General features: G+C 45.6%; 1 protein-coding gene across 1 annotated transcript in view; it reads left to right on the forward strand.

Moving 5' to 3' along the window:
• MYO19 (myosin XIX) overlaps positions 1-21,297 on the forward strand; it is a 43,228-nt gene continuing 21,931 nt past the window's right edge. The window contains 4 exon segments of the mRNA XM_039476497.2: positions 1-91; positions 5,129-5,267; positions 5,630-5,778; positions 8,790-8,903. Of these exon segments, the coding sequence (XP_039332431.1) occupies positions 80-91; positions 5,129-5,267; positions 5,630-5,778; positions 8,790-8,903 (414 nt within the window). The 5' untranslated portion in view covers positions 1-79.

Genomic DNA, 21,297 nt, shown 5'->3' on the forward strand with positions numbered 1-21,297 from the left:
CCATGGTCCCATGACTAGGTGGATAGTACTCCTTGTACCTCCTGTAACCCAGAACCCTGGCTGACTACATTGAAGGAGGATGCTCCAGCAGGTAATACTTCAACCTTCAATAACCCAGGCCTTCAGGCACCTGCAGCATCTTTTGCTAGCCCTAACCTGGAAGGAAGGGAGAGCCCCCTTAAAGGTCTGTCTTTTTTTTTTTGAGACAGAGTTTTGCTCTTGTTACCCAGGCTGGAGTGCAATGGCGCGATCTCGGCTCACCGCAACCTCCGCCTCCTGGGTTCAGGCAATTCTCCTGCCTCAGCGTCCCGAGTAGCTGGGATTACAGGCACGCGCCACCATGCCCAGCTAATTTTTTGTATTTTTAGTAGAGACGGGGTTTCACCCTGTTGACCAGGATGGTCTCGATCTCTCGACCTCGTGATCCACCCGCCTCAGCCTCCCAAAGTGCTGGGATTACAGGCTTGAGCCACCGCGCCCGGCAAAGGTCTGTCTTTTCTCTCCTCAAATTGTTTCTCCATTGCCTTTTACTCATCATCAAGAAGCTCTTGCTGATACTGAATTTCAACCTGCCTTGCGGTTTTTAGCTCCTTTCTTTGGGATAGGTAAGGTGGGATGGGTAAAGGAATCCTTAGGGCACTTTGGGTATTCTACAGAGGAAGTCCTGAGAGATGTCCCAGCCATCTGAATTGTTGAGACATAGAAGCCTGGGGCTTGCAAGAGCATGTGTTCCTTGAAGCTCAGCCTTAAAGAACAAGAAAGAATTACGCATGTGGAGAAGGAAAATAAGCACTCCAGGAAAAGAGGTCAGCCTGTACAAAAACGTAGGAGACTATCTGTGGGGAAATATAGAAGGATTCTGATTAGTGGGTCATGGGGTGCATGATCCTCACATCTCTGCCTCTCTGAAAAGGCTACTGTTGCCCCAGGCCTGTAGGATTCCAAATCGCCCTTTACAGTGGAGCTCTATCCTATACCCATATCATCCTTCATGTGTAGCTTCTGGTCCAGAGAGAGTGCCAGTACGTATTTGCTGAATTTTTATTTTGCTAAGTGTTGCCAGGCACTGGGCTCAGGCAGATGATAAAGTTGCCCTCGGGGAACTCAGTCTAGTGGAGTCTTGGGTAGGCAAGTGCCTGAGACTCAGCAAGGTAGCAGCCAGGTGTGGGGCCTGCCAGCTTCAAGGGAGCCATGGTAAACACACTTGACCTTCCAGCCACATGGCTCTTGGAACAGGTTTGAAGGTGAGAAGCAGGCAAAACAATTGACTGCTCTGAGCTTTATTGCTTATTTTTTAACTTTGTTTTCTCTTAATAAAAAAATCAGTAATGTTCACCATAACCATACTAGCAGCTGCCTGTATTGAGCCCTTAATATATAATAGGCATTATACTAAGCATTTATATGTGTGATTTTGTATAATCCTCACAACCTCCACCTGAGATAAGTCCTCTGCGTGTGTGTATATATATTGAGGTGTATATATATACACACACACACACACACACACACACACACACACACACATATACATACGTATACAGTGCTGTTATTTCCACATTTTGGAGATAAGACTCCAAGAGGTTAAGTGGTTTATTCAAGATCACATTATCAGAAATTTGGAAAATACACTGGGCCACCACGCCTGCTCTAAAAGCGGCTCTTCTAATTCGGCAATAATATGTGAAGGGCCTTAAAACTATGCATACCCCTTAAGCCTGCAATCCTGCTTCTCAAAAATGATCCTGCGTAAAGGCCATAAGAATGTCAGTGTAGGCCGGGCGCGGTGGCTCAAGCCTGTAATCCCAGCACTTTGGGAGGCTGAGGCAGGTGGATCACGAGGTCGAGAGATCGAGACCATCCTGGTCAACATGGTGAAACCCCATCTCTACTAAAAATACAAAAAATTAGCTGGGCATGGTGGCGCATGCCTGTAATCCCAACTACTCAGGAGGCTGAGACAGGAGAATTGCCTGAACCCGGGAGGCGGAGGTTGCGGTAAGCCGAGATCGCGCCATTGCACTCCAGCCCGGGTAACAAGAGCGAAACTCTGTCTCAAAAAAAAAAAAAAAAAAAAGAATGTCAGTGTATATAAAACCATTTACACTTGTAAAGGAATTGAAAAGGCCACAATGTCTAAATAGTAGACTGTTTATAGTATATCAGTATAATGGAATAAAGCAAGTTACACAAAAGTGTAATACTTTTCAGTGTTTTTAAAATATGTATTTAGGGGGAAAATTTATGATATTCTCTAAAATGTTGGTTATTTCTGGGTGGTATGCTATTGGGTTTTCATGCTCCTTTTGCTTATCTCTGTTTTCCACTTTTTTTTTTTTTTTGAGACTGAGTCTCGCTCTGTCCCCCAGGCTGGAGAGCAGTGGCTCCATCTCGGCTCACTGTAACCTGCCTCCCTGGGTTCAAGTGATTCTCCTGCTTCAGCCTCCCAAGTAACTGGGATTGCAGGTGCGTGCCACCACACCCAGATGATTGTTGTATTTTTAGTAGAGACGGGGTTTCACCAAGTTTACCAGGCTGGTCTCAAGTTCCTGACCCCAGGTGATCTGCCCACCTCAGCCTCCCAAAGTGCTGGGATTACAGGCATGAGCCACCATGCCTAGCCTCCAATTTATTTTTATTTTTAATTTTAGCAGTGGGGTCTTAGTCTGTTGACAAGGCTGGTCTCAAACTCCTGACCTCAGGTGATCCACCTGCCTCAGCCTCCCAAAGTGCTTTTGCAGGTGTGAGCCGCTACACACAGCCATGAGACCCTGTCTCTTTAATGAGGCCAGCAGGTCATCTGAGGTCAGTAGTTCAAGACCACTCTGGCCAACATGGCGAAATCCCATCTCTACTAAAAATACAAATATTAGCCAGGTATGGTGGTACATGCCTGTGATCCCAGCTACTTGGGTGCCTGAGGCATGAGAATCACTTGAACCTGGGAGGCAGAGGTTGCAGTGAGCTGAGATTGTGCCACTACACTCCAGCCTGGGCGATAGACTGAGACGCTGTCAAAAAAAAAAAAAAAGAAAAGCCACTTTTAGAAGAACAGCTAACTATTTTTGGCAAATTCCAGATGGCCTTTCTAAATCTTTCATGTGTTTATGTGCTTATGCGTATGAGGTGGGTACCATTATCCCATTTTACAGATAAGAACTTTAAAAAATTGGAAACAGTCTCACTTTGTCACCCAGGATGGAATGCAATGGCGTCACCATAGCTCAACCTCCTGTGCCGAAACAACCCTCCTGCATCAGCCTCTAGAGTAGCTGGGGTTACAGGCACATATTACCACGCCTACCTAATTTTTAAATATTTTTTATAGAGATAGGGTCACCTTGCCCTAAGTACAGGGATTACAGGCTTGAGCCACTATGGCCAGCTGGAAATTTTTCTATTTTTATTTTACTTTAGAGACAAGATCTTGCTCTATTGCCTAAGCTAGAGAGTGCAGTGGTACAATCATAGCTCATTGTAGCCTCAAACTTTTAGGCCCAAGTGGTCCTTCTGCCTCAGCAAGTAGTTGGGATTACAGGGACCAGATGAGGAGAACTGAAGCACAAAGAGATTAAGAAATTAACATAAGAGTATATAACTGTTAAGTGGTAGAATCAGGATTCAAACCCAGGCAACTAACTTTCAAGTCCAGGTACTTATCACTGTAGTACTCAGATACTTCTCTGGTTGGATCAGAACTCTTCATAAATTGTGTCTGTATTGGTGAGTGGTTTGCATGATGGTTTTTCCTTCATTAGAGCAGAGGGATTTGTATAGATGTAGCTGTGCTCTGACCTCAGCAGTTACCCTGGAGGCCAAGAGCCTACCTTATGCATTATGGTGGGCCCAAAGGTTCAGAGAACAGGCAACATTTTTTTGGAAGAAACGCATTACTGGGCCTCTCGGAGGAAACTTGCCACCATGGCTTGTTTCCCTGAGAGGTTTGAAATCTTAGACTCGCCGTTTTCATTGGAAATTCACCTATTGTATCACAGACCTTTTTCTTCAAAAGCGCATTTCAGCAAGATACCTGTCTTCAACCCCCACCCTGTCTTTCCTGCATCCCCAAAGGAGTCATAGGAGAAATGGAACTATGGGAGGAAGTGGAGAGGCGCTACATATGGAAAAGTGGCATCAAGGGTGGGCAAAGGAAGATAGGGTGACTCATGCCCTCTAGTCCCAGCTGCTTGGGAGGCTGAGGCAGAAGGATCCCTTGAGCTCAGGAGTTGGAGGCTGCAGTGAGCTATGATCACATCACTGCACTCTAGCCTGGGTAGCAGAGACTATGTCTCTTAAAAAAAAAAAAAAGATGGGCAGGGAAGAAGGAGAAGGGGCTTGTTCCCTTAGTGCCTATTCTTTTTTTTTTTTTTTTTTTTTTTGAGACAGAGTTTCGCTCTTCTTACCCAGGCTGGAGTGCAATGGAGCGATCTCGGCTCACCGCAACCTCCGCCTCCTGGGTTCAGGCAATTCTCCTGCCTCAGCCTCCTGTGTAGCTGGGATTACAGGCACGCGCCACCATGCCCAGCTAATTTTTTGTATTTTTAGTAGAGACGGGGTTTCACCATGTTGACCAGGATGGTCTCGATCTCTCGACCTCGTGATCCACCCACCTCAGCCTCCCAAAGTGCTGGGATTACAGGCTTGAGCCACCGCGCCCGGCCTAGTGCCTATTCTTGACCTCAGACAGCCTTCTGAGCCAGGCTTTCTCTCAAGTAAACCCGGGCCAAGAGAACCAATTCATTAGCCTAAATTTAAGCTGCAAAGGCAGGTGATGAAGACATGAGGCCACCTCTCTGGGAAGGTTCAGCTGTTTTACATCGAAAGCTGAATGGTTTCTTCCCAAAAAGGCCTAACTCATGGTTCATTTCCTTTGCAACATCCCTATAGCAGCCCTTTGGGCCCCACCCCTGCCAGGCCCAGTAAGGCTAGTAGCCTAGAAGTGGATTTGGCTGGAGCTCTTGGCAGAAGAGATAGCATTTGTTGAGTACATGCTGTATGCCAGGCACTGACCAAATGCTTTGTATATCTGTTTTTCCCAATAATCCTGTCAGTTGAGTTTATTTTCCTTTATTTACAAATAAAGAAGCTATGACTCAGAGGGTAATTTACCCAGCCTTATCTCTTCCAGGTCAACGGCCACAATCCGGGGTCTGATGGCCGAGCCAGGGAATCCCTCAGAGAAGACCTGCAGGAGTTCCTGGGTGGGGAGGTCCTGCTGTACCAGCTGGATGACCTCACCAAGGTGAATCCTGTGACGCCAGAGACAGGTATGGGCCTCCCGTTCCTCAAGAGTACCATCTCCAGGAGGTTGGAAGTGCAATGAGAGTAGTCAGAGCAGCTTCTCCAGGTCAGAACGGAGGTAGGCAGGACTCCTGATCTGGAGCCAGGTGGGCTGTTCCAGACCATCCGCCCGAGGGAGCATGGCGGATGCACCTGGGCTCCCTGGGGCATGTTTTGCTTCAGATTTGGAGCCCATCTTAATTAGATCTTGTATCTGTTCTTCAGGGAGCTGCTGGGATTTAATGATTATTGGCTAATTGCAGAAAGAGGGCTGTTAGGCAAATGTGTGTCTATGTGTGTGGTTTGTCTATATTTGAGCCAGAGTTTGCTAAAGGCATCTCTGCCTCAGTCCTGAGGTGCCTGCAGGCCCGGTACATGACAGACACATTCTACACCAATGCTGGCTGCACCCTGGTGGCTCTGAACCCCTTCAAGCCTGTTCCTCAGCTCTACTCGCCCGAGCTAATGAGAGAGTACCATGCTGCACCTCAGCCCCAGGTAAGGCTCCGCCGCTTCCTGTGACCTAAGGGCTCCTCTACCTCCGCCTAAACCTCCTTGCAGTTTCCTCTGTCCTTACTCATCCATTCACCAGCCATGTGGTCATTTAGAGTCCGCTGGTGCCACGGCCTGCCCAATAGGAGCTGGCAGAGTTTTGAAACATAAAGAACTGACTACAGGACAGAAGGTAAAAGTGGGAAATAAATACTTGTTTGAGTTTGGAACCTAAAATAGAGACAGGATTTTTTTGTTTGCAGTTTTATTAATAAAAGATTTATAAAGGTATTATATATTTGTATTTTTTAAACTCTTTATTTTTATTATTTATTTATTTATTTAATTTTTTTTTTTGTTTTTTTTGAGACGGAGTTTCGCTCGTTACCCAGGCTGGAGTGTAGTGGTGTGATCTTGGCTCACTGCAACCTCCGCCTCCTGGGTTCAGGCAATTCTCCTGCCTCAGCCTCCTGAGTAGCTGGGATTACAGGCACGTGCCACCATGCCCAGCTATTTTTTGTATTTTTAGTAGAGACGGATTTCACCATGTTGACCAGGATGGTCTCTATCTCTCAACCTCGTGATCCACCCACCTCAGCCTCCCAAAGTGCTGGGATTACAGGCGTGAGCCACCGCGCCCGGCCTATTTATTTATTTTTTAGATAGTCTCACCCTGTCGCCCAGGCTGGAATGCAGTAGTGTGATCTTGACTTACTGCAACCTCCTCTTCCCAGGTTCAAGCGATTCTGTGCTTCAGCCTCCTGTGTAGCTGGGATTACAGGTGCCTGCCACCATGCCCAGCTCATTTTTGAATTTTTAGTAGAGATGAGGTTTCACCATGTTGGCCAGGCTGGTCTCAAACTCCTGACCTTAAGTGATCCACCTGCTCTAGCCTCCCAAAGTGCTGGGATTACGGGCATGAGCCACCACCCATCCAACAAAACTACCTTTTTAGAAAATAGTGAAATTATACACGATAAAGATTGCCCTGGAAAATTCAGCACATGTTTATCTCTACTGAGGAAAGTAACTTTTACTAAGAAGAGGATAAATTATTTTGGGTGGGGTGGTGGAGGTACAGACAGATAATGAGCTTGTTGGTATAAAAGTGCATGATAAGCCGGGTGCGGTGGCTCAAGCCTGTAATCCCAGCACTTTGGGAGGCTGAGGCGGGTGGATCACGAGGTCGAGAGATCGAGACCATCCTGGTCAACATGGTAAAACCCCGTCTCTACTAAAGATACAAAAAATTAGCTGGGCATGGTGGCACATGCCTGTAATCCCAGCTACTCAGGAGGCTGAGGCAGGAGAATTGCCTGAGCCCAGGAGGCGGAGGTTGCGGTGAGCTGAGATCGCGCCATTGCACTCCAGCCTGGGTAACAAGAGCGAAACTCCGTCTCAAAAAAAAAAAAAAAAAAAAAGTGCATGATAGGGCCGGGCGCGGTGGCTCACGCCTATAGTCCCAGCACTTTGGGAGGCTGAGGCGGGTGGATCACGAGGTCAAGAGATGGAGACCATCCTGGTCAACATGGTGAAACCCCGTCTCTACCAAAAATACAAAAAAATTAGCTGGGCGTGGTGGTGCGTGCCTGTAATCCCAGCTACTCAGGAGGCTGAGGCAGGAGAATTGCCTGAACCCAGGAGGCGGAGGTTGCGGTGAGCCGAGATCGCGCATTGCACTCCAGCCTGGGTAACAAGAGCGAAACTCCGTCTCAAAAAATAAATAAATAAATAAATAAATAAAAGTGCATGATACATTCAGGGAGAGATGAGGGAAAACTTGCTGGCAGGAGGGAGGCTTTGGCCTTGGGAGCAAGAGGGAGTGGATGAGAGCAGGAAGATGAGAAAGCCAGGGCTGTTTGTGAAGAGTCTGAAGCACCATAGCAGGCAGAGAATCTGCAGAGCTTCTTCAACTAGGTAGAGATGAGACTGGGAACAGAACCCACTAAACTGGGCATCCCCAAACTACGGCCTGTGGGCCACATGTGGCCCCCTGAGGTCATTTATCCGGCCCCCCACCACACTTCAGGAAGGGGCACCTCTTTCATTGGTGGTCAGTGAGAGGAGCACAGTATGTGGCGGCCCTCCAACGGTCTGAGGGACAGTGAACTGGCCCCCTGTGTAAAAAGTTTGGGGACGCCTGTACTAGGCGAATAATTACTTTGGGAGTTGGGCTCAAGAAAGTGAGATAAGAGGCAGAACAGTCAGAAGTTTTGTATCCCTCCAGGTGATGGGTGGCTGGGGCAAGGGCAGGTGTAGAGAGGGATGGCTCTGACATTATGTGGAACAGTTGCCTTCTCCCTTAGCAAGCTGTGGGTAAGTAATCACTGCTGACTGGGCTAGCTAGGCATCGTGGTGATGGTCTGGCCCTCCAGAAGTTCATGCATGATGAGGTGTCTAGCTGGAATCCAGGGGAAGTCTGTTCTGAGAGCCCTATCTCACTGGCTGTCTGCCCTGCCGTCTCAAAGGCAGAAGCCAAGCTGTAGTCCCGTTTCCTCAGCATCCAGCTTGATTGATGCCCAGTACATTGAGGACAATTAATAGTTGTTGAAGAAAAGGAGAACAGTGGCTTTGGAGTTTGAATCATGTGGATATACTTCCTTGCTGAGTGACCTTGAAAGGTTATTTAGCTCCTCTGAACCTCACATTCCTCATCTATAAAACAGAGTTATCTTTCCAATTAGTGCACAGACTTCTTAGGTAATAGTTTGTAAGAACTTTGCAAATTGCAAAGTATAATCATATAAAGTAATAGAATAAGACAAAGCAAGATAATATGGAAGTATAAAGTGTTAATGTCATAAACTAGTCAAAGCTATCCCTGGTTCTAGGCTGAGAGAAGATGAGTAGGTTAAAGTCAACATAGGGGTCCTAAAGTCAGGCCGACACTGGCATTTTCTGGAGGAAGCATCCCAGCGCTGCTATTGGCAGCCTCCCCAGCTCAGTCATCATTGGCTCAACCACTTCTTGAAAAACAGGCGTTCCCTCAGATGACCTTTCACTTTTTGATGTTTCAGAAACTGAAGCCCCATGTGTTCACTGTGGGTGAACAGACCTACAGGAATGTCAAGAGCCTGATTGAGCCAGTCAACCAGTCTATTGTTGTCAGTGGAGAGAGTGGTGCTGGAAAGGTAGGAGGACGTCTTTTTCATCTTGTCAACTCATGACTGCTTTGGTGGGCAGGGAGGCAGGGGTCATTTCTTGTCCTTTCCTGTGGAGTTGTTCGCTGCCTAGTCATTCCCAGATAGGTTGGTCGAAGCTGGGGTTGGTGCACAGTGGTGGGCTGGCACTGGGCCGGAAATCGAGAGACAGGATTCCAGTCCAGGCTCTACTGCTAGCTCTGCCATCACCCTGGGTGAGATAGGAATGAAGCTTCCTTTCTGAGCCTTACTTTCTCATCAGAAGTCTCTCCCAGCTCTGACACCACTGGAAACAAAAGGAAGCTGCTGGGGATTCCAGCATAGTGGTTAAGAGCACATCAGAAAGGTACTTAGCTTCTGCAAAGCTCTCAGTTCTTCCACTTGTAAAATGGAAGGGAGGTGAGGACCAACACCTGACTCAAAGGATTCTGTGAGAGTTAAATGAATCACTGCACATACTGCTCTTGGTGGCATGCTTGGCATGTGGCAGTGCTCCTCCAAAGTAGCTGGGGTTTTGGTGGGAAAGGATTTATTGGAGTGATCACCTGAACCCTCTGGGTTGCCCATGGTGGCAAGGGCAGTGCATTGGGCCAGGTGGTCGGGAGGACAGAAGCTCCTGGTGTGGCCATGTGGCCTCCTGGGTAACAGAACCACAATAGGTGAGACAAGATCTTGCACACAGATGAGTGAGGAGTTGCACAGCTGGTCAGAGGAGACTATTGGCCAAGACCTTGTCTCACCTAGCTGCCTCACCCTTTCCGCAACACTTTTACCTTCATGAGGAACTCTTTGGACTATAAACTTGTCCTGTCTTCACTCACATATAAGAATTGCTGAACACTGAGAACTTGCCAGGTTATAGGCTTCTGGCTGGGCACTGAGAGGTGGGCACTGTTCCTCCTGGAGGAACAGATACGAAAAATACAACATGTAGCTTTCAGGGGGCTCTACAAGGAAACAAAGACAGCAAGTTGCAGGGATGAGGGCTTGGACTTGGGTTAGGAGGGGATCTCTAGGAGCTATACCAAGGTGGCTAGTGAGGTGGCTGATGCCCAGCTTCTCAACAAGGCCTTGTCCCCTAGAATTGCTCTGGGGAACTGAAGCTGAACCTGGCCCAAGACTCATCCAACCAGAGCTTGATAACCCTTTATTGAGCAGCCATGGTAGCCTTGGGGTAGGCCTGGTGTATTTTCAAAAATACGTTTTTAATAGTAATGTAGTTACATAGTTCAAAAAATCAAGCAATACTACAAGGCTTGTAAAGAAAAACAGCAAACCTGCTCCACATCTCTCAACCTTGTTCCGTATCTCCAGATGCAGTTACTTGGACATCTTTTATCAGTTTATTTGGGTGGTTACATCCATATTTTTAAAGTACGACTTATATTGTTACTGACTTTTTAGTTTTGGACCTTATCTGTTCACCTCCTACTTTGATGAGGATTTAACCCTTATTTCCCTGCCCCCAAATACATATTCTACATACAATTATTTCATAATTTCTAATTAATAAGTAGAATTTACATGGTTATGGTCATGTTTATATTCCTAGCAGAGCCATATACTATCTATTCTTGTATGATTTTTATATTCCCTGTTCAGTTTAATAGTAGTATACAAAAACTAAACCAGGGAAAAAGTGGGACAAGTGAAATAAAGAATAAATAATTGCCCATTTTTTCAGTTGTTTAGTTTTTATATACCATTATTAACTCGTAACCAGACTTGTCACCAAATCTGGTAAACACCTGTCAAACTGGGAAGCAAATCAGATTCTTATATTGGAGATGCCCTTCCTAGAGCTCTCAGATCAGATAGATCTCTCTCTCCTGTCTGAAGTGGTGGCTGCCTAGGGCTGCTGCCACACAGCAGTTGCATAGAAGCTTCTCTGCTTAACTCTGCAGATCCCCAGATTCCCATCTGTCCTAGGATAAGTCCCTCATGGCAGGAGTCCATGACTTTCTCTTTATTTTGTTTTTGTTTGTTTGTTTGTTTGAGACGGAGTCTCACACTGTTGCCCAGGCTGGAGTGCAATGGCACCATCTCAGCTCACTTCAACCTCGGCCTCCCCGGTTCAAGCGATTCTCCTGCCTCAGCTTCCCAACAGGTGCTTGCCAACACGCCCAGCTAATTTTTTGTATTTTTTTTTTTTTTTTTGAAACAGAGTTTTGCTCTTGTTACCCAGGCTGGAGTGCAATAGCGCAATCTCTGCTCACTGCAACCTCCGCCTCCTGGGTTCAGGCAATTCTCCTGCCTCAGCCTCCCAAGTAGCTGGGACTACAGGCACACGCTACCATGTCCAGCTAATTTTTTGTATTTTTAGTAGAGACGGGGTTTCACCATGTTGACCAGGATGGTCTCGATCTCTTGACCTCGTGATCCACCCGCCTCGGCCTCCCAAAGTGCTGGGGTTACAGGCGTGAGCCACCGCGCCTGGCAATTTTTTGTATTTTTAATAGAGATGGGGTTTCACCATGTTGGCCAGGATGGTCTCGAACTCCTGACCTTGGGATCCACCCTCCTTGGCCTCCCAAATTGCTAGGATTACAGGTGTCATATTTTCTGGGGTTTTTTTTTTTTTGGAGACACAGTCTCACTCTGTCAGCCACGCTGGAGTGCAGTGGCATGATCTCAGCTCACTGCAACCTCCGCCTCCTAGGTTCAAATGATTCTCATGCCTCAGCCTCCTGAATAGCTGGGATTACAGACACAGCACCACCACACCCAGCTAATTTTTGTATTTTTAGTAGAACGGGATTTCACCATGTTGGCCAGGCTGGTCTTGAACTCCTGGCCTCAAGTGATCCTCCCACCTTGGCCACCCAAAGTGTTGGGTTTACTGTCGTGAACCACCATGCCTAGCCTCCATGGCTTTCTCTTTCTTCATTTACTGCCTTGTTTTTATGAACCATATTCTTTAGTAGTTTCCTAAACAAGGGACATGGAGGACAGATTGTTGCACATCTGAAAATGTCTATTCTATCTCAAATTTGATTAATATTTTGGCTGTTTTATAATTCTAGCTTAGAAATAATTTTCTTTCTGAATATAGAGGAGTTTTTTTTTTTTTTTAATTAAACAGTTAAACTCTGTTGCCAGGCAGGAGTGCACTGGCACAATCTCTGCTCACTGCTACCTCCGCCTCCCAGAGTCAAGCAATTCTCCTGCCTTGGTCTCCCGAGTAGCTGGGACTACAGGTTTTGTATTTTCAGTAGAGACAGGGTTTTACCATGTTGGCCAGGATGGTCTCGATCTCTTGACCTTGTGATTCACCCGCCTCAGCCTCTCAAAGTGCCAAGATCACAGGCGTGAGCCACCACGCCCAGCCAAGGTTTTATTTTCATATATTGCTATTGAAGGTCCCAGTCCATGATGGTGATTTATTTTATTTTATTAATTTTTTTTTTTTGGAATGAATGAGAGGTTCTTGTGTTTCCCAGTCTGGCCTCAAACGCGTAGCCTTGCCTCAAGCGCCAAGACAACTGGCCTGAGACACTGCAGCTTGCTTTTTCTTTTTCAAAAGCTTTTGGGTATTAAAACTCACAGTGCTGGGTTGTAGTATGGCCTTCACTTACTATACTGGATACTTCTTGTGGGTCCTTTTGTTTTTTAAGAGGTGGGGCTTCACGATTTTGGTCAGGCTGGTCTCGAACTCCAGACCTGGTCATTCTCCCACCTCAGCCTCCCAAAGTGCTGGGATTACAGGCGTGAGCCACCACGCCTGGCCCGGGGTCTTTTTAACTTGGAAACTTGTGTCCTTTTGTTCAGGAAAGTATTTTTATATTATATCTAATAATTTCTCCCCGTTTGTTCTTCTGGAACTTCTGTTAGGAAATTTGGTTAGTTGTCTAATACTCATAATTTTCTCACCTATCCTCCTTTCTCTTACTTGTTTAATCTTCTGGGAGATATTCTCTTCTTTACCTTCCAATTATTTGAAACTTTGAATATTTGTTAAAAATTTTAATTGTGAGTTTTAGTTTTTTTCTTTTTTTTTTTTTTTTTTGAGACGGAGTTTCGCTCTTGTTACCCAGGCTGGAGTGCAATGGCGCGATCTCGGCTCACCGCAACCTCCGCCTCCTGGATTCAGGCAATTCTCCTGCCTCAGCCTCCTGAGCAGCTGGGACTACAGGCACGCGCCACCATGCCCAGCTAATTTTTTGTATTTTTAGTAGAGACGGGGTTTCACCATGTCGACCAGGATGGTCTCGAACTCTCGACCTCGTGATCCACCAGCCTCGGCCTCCCAAAGTGCTGGGATTACAGGCTTGAGCCACCGCGCCCGGCGAGTTTTAGTTTTTTTCTAACATTTATGATATTTGTCATTCACGTAAAAAAGGGTTATGAAATAGTTAATCCTTGAATATCTGTTCATATTTGAAAATAAGGCAGTAGGGTCAGGCATGGTGGCTCACCCCTATAATCTCAGCACTTTGGGAGGCCCAGGCGGGTGGATCATGAGGTCAAGAGATTGAGACCATCCTGTTCAACATGGTGAAACCGTATCTCTACTAAAAATACAAACATTAGCTGGAGGCCGGGCGCGGTGGCTCAAGCCTGTAATCCCAGCACTTTGGGAGGCTGAGGCGGGTGGATCACGAGGTCAACAGATCGAGACCATCCTGGTCAACATGGTGAAACCCCGTCTCTACTAAAAATACAAAAAAGTAGCTGGGCATGGTGGCGCGTGCCTGTAATCCCAGCTACTCAGGAGGCTGAGGCAGGAGAATTGCCTGAACCCGGGAGGCGGAGGTTGCGGTGAGCTGAGATCGCGCCATCGCACTCCAGCCTGGGTAACAAGAGCGAAACTCAGTCTCAAAAAAACAAAACAAAACAAAAAAACATTAGCTGGGTGTGGTGGCACGTACCTGTAATCCCAGCTACTTGGGAGGCTGAGGCAGGAGAATTGCTTGAACCAGGGAGTCAGAGGTTGCAATGAGCCCAGGTTGCACCACTGCACTCCAACCTGGTGACAGTGAGACCCCATCTCAAAAAAAAAAACCACAAAATAAAAGAAGGCATTAAGCAACTGATGAGAATCTGTGTTTATGGATAAGATTGTCAACCAGTGGGGCCGCACTGTAGGTAGGTTTTTAAACTTGGAGGACCCTGAAAGCCGGAACTTCCCATGAGCTTATTGATGTCTCCAGAAAAGATTCCTTCAATGTCTTTAGCAGAGAGGTGGAAACAATAAAGAGTCAAATGGAAATGATAAAATTTTAAAACATAAATAATTATTTGGGCTTAACAGACTAGACATGCAGAAGAATGCATTAGTGAACTTGACAGTTGGTGAATAGAAACTATCCAAATTGAAAAAGAAAATTGTGACCGGGCGCGGTGGCTCAAGCCTGTAATCCCAGCACTTTGGGAGACCGAGGCGGGTGGATCACGAGGTCAAGAGATCGAGACCATCCTGGTCAACATGGTGAAACCCCGTCTCTACTAAAAATACAAAAAATTAGCTGGGCATGGTGGCATGTGCCTGTAATCCCAGCTACTCAGGAGGCTGAGGCAGGAGAATTGCCTGAACCCAGGAGGCGGAGGTTGCGGTGAGCCGAGATCGCACCATTGCACTCCAGCCTGGGTAACAAGAGTGAAACTCTGAAGAAGAAGAAAAAAAAAAAAAAGAAAAGAAAATTGCTTCTAAGAACTGTAGTACAATATCAAATGGTAGGCCATACAGTTGACCCTTGAACAATGCAGGGATTAGGGACACCAACTCCCCACGGAGTTGAAAATCTGCATATAATTTAACTGCTGATTAACTATTGTTGACTGGAAACCTTACAAATCAGTCAGTTAATACGTATTTTGTATGTTATATGTCTTATGTACTGTATTCTTATAATCTAGAGAAATGAAACTCTTATTAAGAAAGTCATAAGGAAGAAATATATTTACTACTTAAGTGGAAGTAGATCCTCATAAAGGTCTTTATCACCGTTATCTTCACTTTAACTAGGCTGAGGAGGAAGAGGAGGGTCTTTCTTGGTCTTGCTGTCTCAAAGGTGGCAGAGATAGTGGAAGGTGAGGCAGGAGAGATTTACTGAAAAAAATCCATGTATAAGTAGACCCATGCAGCTCAAACACGTGTTGTTCAAGGGTCAACTGTACTTGTAATTGGTGTCCCAGGAGTAGAGAGAGGACATGGGTCAGAAGTCATATTTTTACAAAATTAACCAAAGATTTGATAAGCACAGATCAAGAAGCTTAAAAAATACCAAGTAGGATGAATACAAAGAAAACACATTTAGGTACATTATGGTCAAAGTCCTGAAAAACTAAATATAAGAAAAAAAAATCTTAAGGGCCGGGTGCAGTGGCTCACACCTGTAATCCCAGCACTTTGGGAGGCTGAGGCAGGTGGATCACTGGAGGTCAGGAGTTCGAGATCAATCTGGGCAACGTGGTCAAATCCCATCCCTACTAAAAATACAGAAAATTAGCCAGGCATGGTGGTAGGTGCCTGTAATCCCAGCTACTTGTGAGGCTGAGGCAGGAGAATCACTTGAACCTCGGAAAAGGAGGTTGCATCAAGCCGAGATCGTGCCACTGCACTCCAGCCTGGGCGACGGAGTGAAACTCCATCTCAAAAAAAAAAAAAAGAAAGAAATCTTAAAGGAAGCCAGGAAAATAAATATTACATGAAAAGGAACAAAGATAAGAATGACAATAGGAATCTTGACAAAAACTGTAAGCTCACAAATAGAGTGACACCTTTAAAATGCTGAAAGGAAAAAATAGAATTCTAGGTTGACAGATATTTTTTATCAGCAAGAATATCTTTCAGAAATGAAAGTGAAATAAAGACTTTTTCAGACAAATAGAAGTTGAGGGAATTCATTGCCTGCAGGCCTGCACTGCAAGAAATGATAAAGGAAATTATTTAGTCCAAAAGAATATGAAAACCATTGAAATTTTTTTTTCTTTTTTTTTTTTTTTGAGACGGAGTTTCGCTCTTATTACCCAGGCTGGAGTGCAATGGCGCGATCTAGGCTCACCGCAACCTCCGCCTCCTGGGTTCAGGCAATTCTCCTGCCTCAGCCTCCTGAGTAGCTGGGATTACAGGCACGAACCACCATGCCCAGCTAATTTTTTGTATCTTTAGTAGAGACGGGGTTTCACCATGTTGACCGGGATGGTCTCGATCTCTCGACCTCGTGATCCACCCGCCTCGGCCTCCCAAAGTGCTGGGATTACAGGCTTGAGCCACCGCGCCCGGCCCAAATGAATTTTTGAATCTACACAAGAAATAAGTTTTAGTATCAAAGATGTAAAATCTTATTTTTTTTGTCTCTTTAGAAGATAATCTAAAGCAAAAATGGTAACAATGCTTATATGATAGAATGGAATCATTAAAATGCTGAATTTAATCAAAGGCAATAAAAGAATAAAGGAAACTAAGATCACCTGGAATAATATAAAAAATAAGATGGTAAATTTAAACCCAAGCATAGTGATAATTATAAATATAAGTGGTCTACTCATAGATAAGTTCAAAGTAAAAGGATGGAAAAAAATATAACATCCTAATACTCATAAAGGAAAGCTGAAGTGATTACATTAATATGGAACAAAGGTTTTAGAACAAGGAATGTTACTAAGGATGAGACATTTCATAATGATAAATGGGTGAATTCATCAAGAAAACAATTCTACACACGTATGTACCTAATTACAGATTCAAAATACACAAAGTAAAAAATCTGATATTGAAAGGAGAAATACATAAAATCAAAATTACATTTTGAGGCCTGGCACAATGGTTCACACCTGTAATCCCAGCACTTTGGGAGGTCAAGGCGTGGATGGATTGCTTAAGTTCAAGACAAGCTTGGGAAACATGGGGAAAATCCATCTCTACAAAAAAAATACAAAAATTAGCCAAGCATGGTGGCATGTGCCTGTAGTCCCAGCTACTTGCATAGAGTAAGTGAGACTCCATCTAAAAAAAGAAAAAAGATTAAAATTATGCAAACTATGTTCTTTGACCTGAATAGAATTGAACTAGAAATAAATGACAAACCTAGAAAATCCTAACAAATTGGGAAATAAAACATCACACTTCTTTTTTTTTTTTTTAAAAAGATGGGATTTCTCCATGACGGCCAGGCTGGTCTTGAACTCCTGACCTCAGGTGATCCACCCACCTCGGCCTCTCAAAGTGCTAGGATTACAAGCGTGAGCCACCGTGCCTAGCCTTTTTTTTTTTTTTTTTTTTTTTTTTTAAGAGATGGGGTCTCACTAGGTTGCCCAGGCTGGAGTGCAGTGGCTATTCACAGGCGGAATCCCACTACTGATCAGCACAGGAGTTTTGACTTCCTCCGTTTCCGACCAGGGCCAGTTCACCGGTCCTTAGGCAACCTGGTGGTCCGCCGCTCCTGGGAGGTCACCATATTGATGCCGAACTTAGTGCGGACACCTGATCAGCATATTGCATTACAGCCCAGAACTCCTGGGTCCGAGTGATCCTCCCACCTCAGCCTCCCAAGTAACTGGGACTACAGGCATGCGCTACCATGCCCAGCAAACAACACACTTCTAAATATCCTATGGGTTTGAGAAAATCACAATGGTATTAGAAAAAAAAAAAAATATATATATATATATATATACACACACACACACACACACACACACACACACACACACACACAACTATGCCTGGGTTTAAATCTACCATCTTGTTATTTTTTAAATTGTTCCACGTGATCTTAGTTCCTTTTTTTCTTTTATTGTCTTTGATTAAATTCAGCATTTGAATGATGCCATGCAATCATATAAACATCGTTACCATTTTTTGCCTTAGAGTGATTATCTTCTAAGGGGAAATATATATGTGTATATATATTTTTAGATGGAATCCCACTCAAGCTCAGGCTGGAGTGCAGTGGCGTGATCTCGGCTCACTGTAACCTCCACCTGGCTTCAAGCTATTCTCCTGCCTCAGTCTTCCCAGTCACTGGGATTACAGGCACACGCCACCACACTTGGCTAATTTTTGTATTTTTAGTAGAGACAGGGTTTCACTATGTTGGCCAGGCTGGTCTCAAACTCCTGAGCTCAAGTGATCTGCCTGCCTCGGCCTCCCAAAGTGCTGGGATTACAGACCGGAGCCACCACACCCAGCCTTGTCTGAAATTTTATCGCCAAGTTGATAATAGAAAATATTTTGAACTGCCGGGGCACGGTGGCTCAAGCCTGTAATCCCAGCACTTTGGGAGGCCGAGGCGGGTTGATCACGAGGTCAAGAGATCGAGACCAACCCCGTCAACAGGGTGAAACCCCGTCTCTACTAAAAATACTAAAAATTAGCTGGGCATGGTGGCGTGTGCCTGTAATCCCAGCTACTCAGGAGGCTGAGGCAGAAGAATTGCCTGAACCCAGGAGGTGGAGGTTGCGGTGAGCCGAGATCGCGCCATTGCACTCCAGCCTGGGTAACAAGAGCGAAACTCCGTCTCAAAAAAAAAAAAAAAAAAAAAAAGATCGAGACCATCCTGGTCAACATGGTGAAACCCCGTCTCTACTAAAAATACAAAAAACTAGCTGGGCGTGTTGGTGCGTGCCTGTAATCCCAGCTACTTAGGAGGCTGAGGCAGGAGAATTGCCTGAGCCCAGGAGGCGGAGGTTGCGGTGAGCCGAGATTGCGCCATTGCATTCCAGCCTGGGTAACAAGAGCGAAACTCTGTCTCAAACAAAAAAAAAAAAAAAGAAAATATCTTGAACTAAGACCAGGCATGCTGGCTCATGCCTGTGATCCCAGCACTGTGGGAGGCCAAGGCGGGTGGATCACAAGATCAGGAGATCGAGACCATCCTGGCCAACAATGTGAAACCCTGTCTCTGCTAAAAAATACAAAAATTAGCCAGGCATGGTGGCTGAGGCAGGAGAATTGCTTGAACCCAGGAGGCGGAGGTTGCAGTGAGCCGAGATCACACCACTACACTCCAGCCTGGCGACAGAGCAAGACTCTTGTCTCAAAAAAGTTTGAATTAATAAAATGAAAACACAACATCTCAGATCAATGATCTGATTTTTCACCTTGTATTAGTCAACTTGGGCTGCCATAACAAAATGCCACAACTGAGTGGCTTAAATAACAGGAATTTATTTTCTCACAATTCTTGAGACTGGAAGTCTAAGATAGGGTGCCAGCATGCTTGGCTTCTGGTGAGGTTTCTCACCCTGGTTTGTGGACTGCCACCTTCTTGCTGTGTTCTCATATGACAGGTAAAGAGAGAGAGAGAAAGAAAGCTTTTTTTTTTTTTGAGATGGAGTTTCACTCTTGTTACCCAGGCTGGAGTGCAATGGCACGATCTCAGCTCACTGCAACTTCCGCCTCCTGGCTTCAGGCAATTCTCCTGCCTCAGCCTCCTCAGTAGCTAGGATTACAGGCACGCGCCACCATGCCCAGCTAATTTTTTGTATTTTTAGTAGAGATGGGGTTTCACCATGTTGACCAAGATGGTCTCGATCTCTTGACCTTGTGATCCACCCACCTTGGCCTCCCAAAGTGCTGGGATTACAGGCTTGAGCCACCGCACCTGGCCTGAGAAAGAAATCTCTTACAAGGCTACAGTCCTTTTTCTTTTTCTTTTTCTTTTTTTTTTTTTTTGAGACAGAGTTTCACTCTTGTTACCCAGGCTGTATCGTGCAATGGTGCGATCTCGGCTCACCGCAACTTCCGCCTCCTGGGTTCAGGCAATTCTCCTGCCTCAGCCTCCTGAGTAGCTGGGATTATAGGCACACGCCACCATGCCCGGCTAATTTTTTGTATTTTTAGTAGAGACAGGGTTTCACCATGTTGACCAGGTTGGTCTTGATCTCTTGACCTCGTGATCCACCCGCCTCAGCCTCCCAAAGTGCTGGGATTACAGGCGTGAGTCACCGCGCCCGGCCTTCTTTTTCTTTAATTGAAAGCAGAGTCTTGCTCTGTTGCCTAGGCTGGAGTGCAGTGGTGCGATCTTGGCTCACTGCAACCTCTGCCTCCCGGGTTCAAGCGATTCTCCTGCCTCAGCCTCCTGAGTAGCTGGATTATAGACACATGCCCACGCCTGGCTAATTTTTGTATTTTCAGTAGAGATGGAGTTTCACCATGTTGGTCAGGTTGGTCTTGAACTCCTAACCTCATGATCCGTCCACCTCGGCCTCCCAAAGTACTGGGAATATAGGCATGAGCCACCGAGCCCGGCCAAAGCTACAGTCTTATTGGAATAGAGCCTGCCTTCATTACCTTGTTGGTTTTTTATTTGAGACAGAGTTTTGCTCTGTTGCCCAGGCTGGAGTGCAGTGGCACTATCTCAGCTCACTGCAACCTCTGCCCCCTGGGTTCAAGTGATTTTCTTGCTTCAGTCTCCCTGGTAGCTGGGATTACAGGTAGATGCCATGACCCCCAGCTAATTTTTGTATTTTTAGGGGAGACGAGGTTTCACCATGTTGGTCAAGGCTGGTTTCAAACTCCTGACCTTTTGATCTGCCCACCTCAGCCTTCCAAAGTGCTGGGATTACAGGCGGGAGCCATCACATTCAGCCTCATTACCTCATTTAACCTTAATTACCTCCTTAAGATCCTATCTTAAAATGCAGTCACACTGGGAGTGAGGGCTTCAAAATATGAATTTGAGGGGAACATAGTTCAGTCTGTGGCACACCTTAAGAAGCTAGAGGGGAACAGAATAAACCCAAAGTATGCAGAAGAAAGGAAAAAGTGAAGATGAATAAAATAAATAATTCTTTGAAAAGATTAATAAAATAATAACTTGCCCTGGGCACTGTGGCTCACACCTGTAATCCCAACATTTTGGGAGGCTGAGGCGGATAGATCACCTGAGGTCAGAAGTTTGAGACCAGCCTGACCAACCTGGTGAAACCCCGTCTCTACTAAAAATAGAAAAATTAGCTGGGTGTGGTGGCAGGCACCTGTAATCCCAGCTACTAAGGAAGCTTAAGTAGGAGAATGGCTTGAACCCAGGAGGCAGAGGTTACAGTGAACCAAGATTGTGCCACCGGACTTCAGCCTGGGCGGCAGAGCAAGACCTTGTCTCAACAACAACAAAAAATCATTCAGTCAGACTTATAAAACAAAACAAAAAAAAGATGCAAATTACCAATATTAGCCACACTATAGATATTACAGATTAAAATGAATAACTTTATTCCAAGTAATTACACAATTTAGATGAAATGGAGAAATGTTTTGAAAAATACAAACTGCTGGCCAGGCGCAGTGGCTCACGCCTGTAATCCCAGCACTTTGGGAGGCCGAGGCGGGTGGATCACAAGGTCGAGGGATCGAGACCAACCTGGTCAACATGGTGAAACCCCATCTCTACTAAAAATACAAAAAATTAGCTGGGCATGGTGGCGCCTGCCTATAATCCCA

This window comes from Saimiri boliviensis, chromosome 17 (genome assembly GCF_048565385.1).
Source record: "Saimiri boliviensis isolate mSaiBol1 chromosome 17, mSaiBol1.pri, whole genome shotgun sequence".
In the NCBI taxonomy this organism is placed as follows: domain Eukaryota; kingdom Metazoa; phylum Chordata; class Mammalia; order Primates; family Cebidae; genus Saimiri; species Saimiri boliviensis.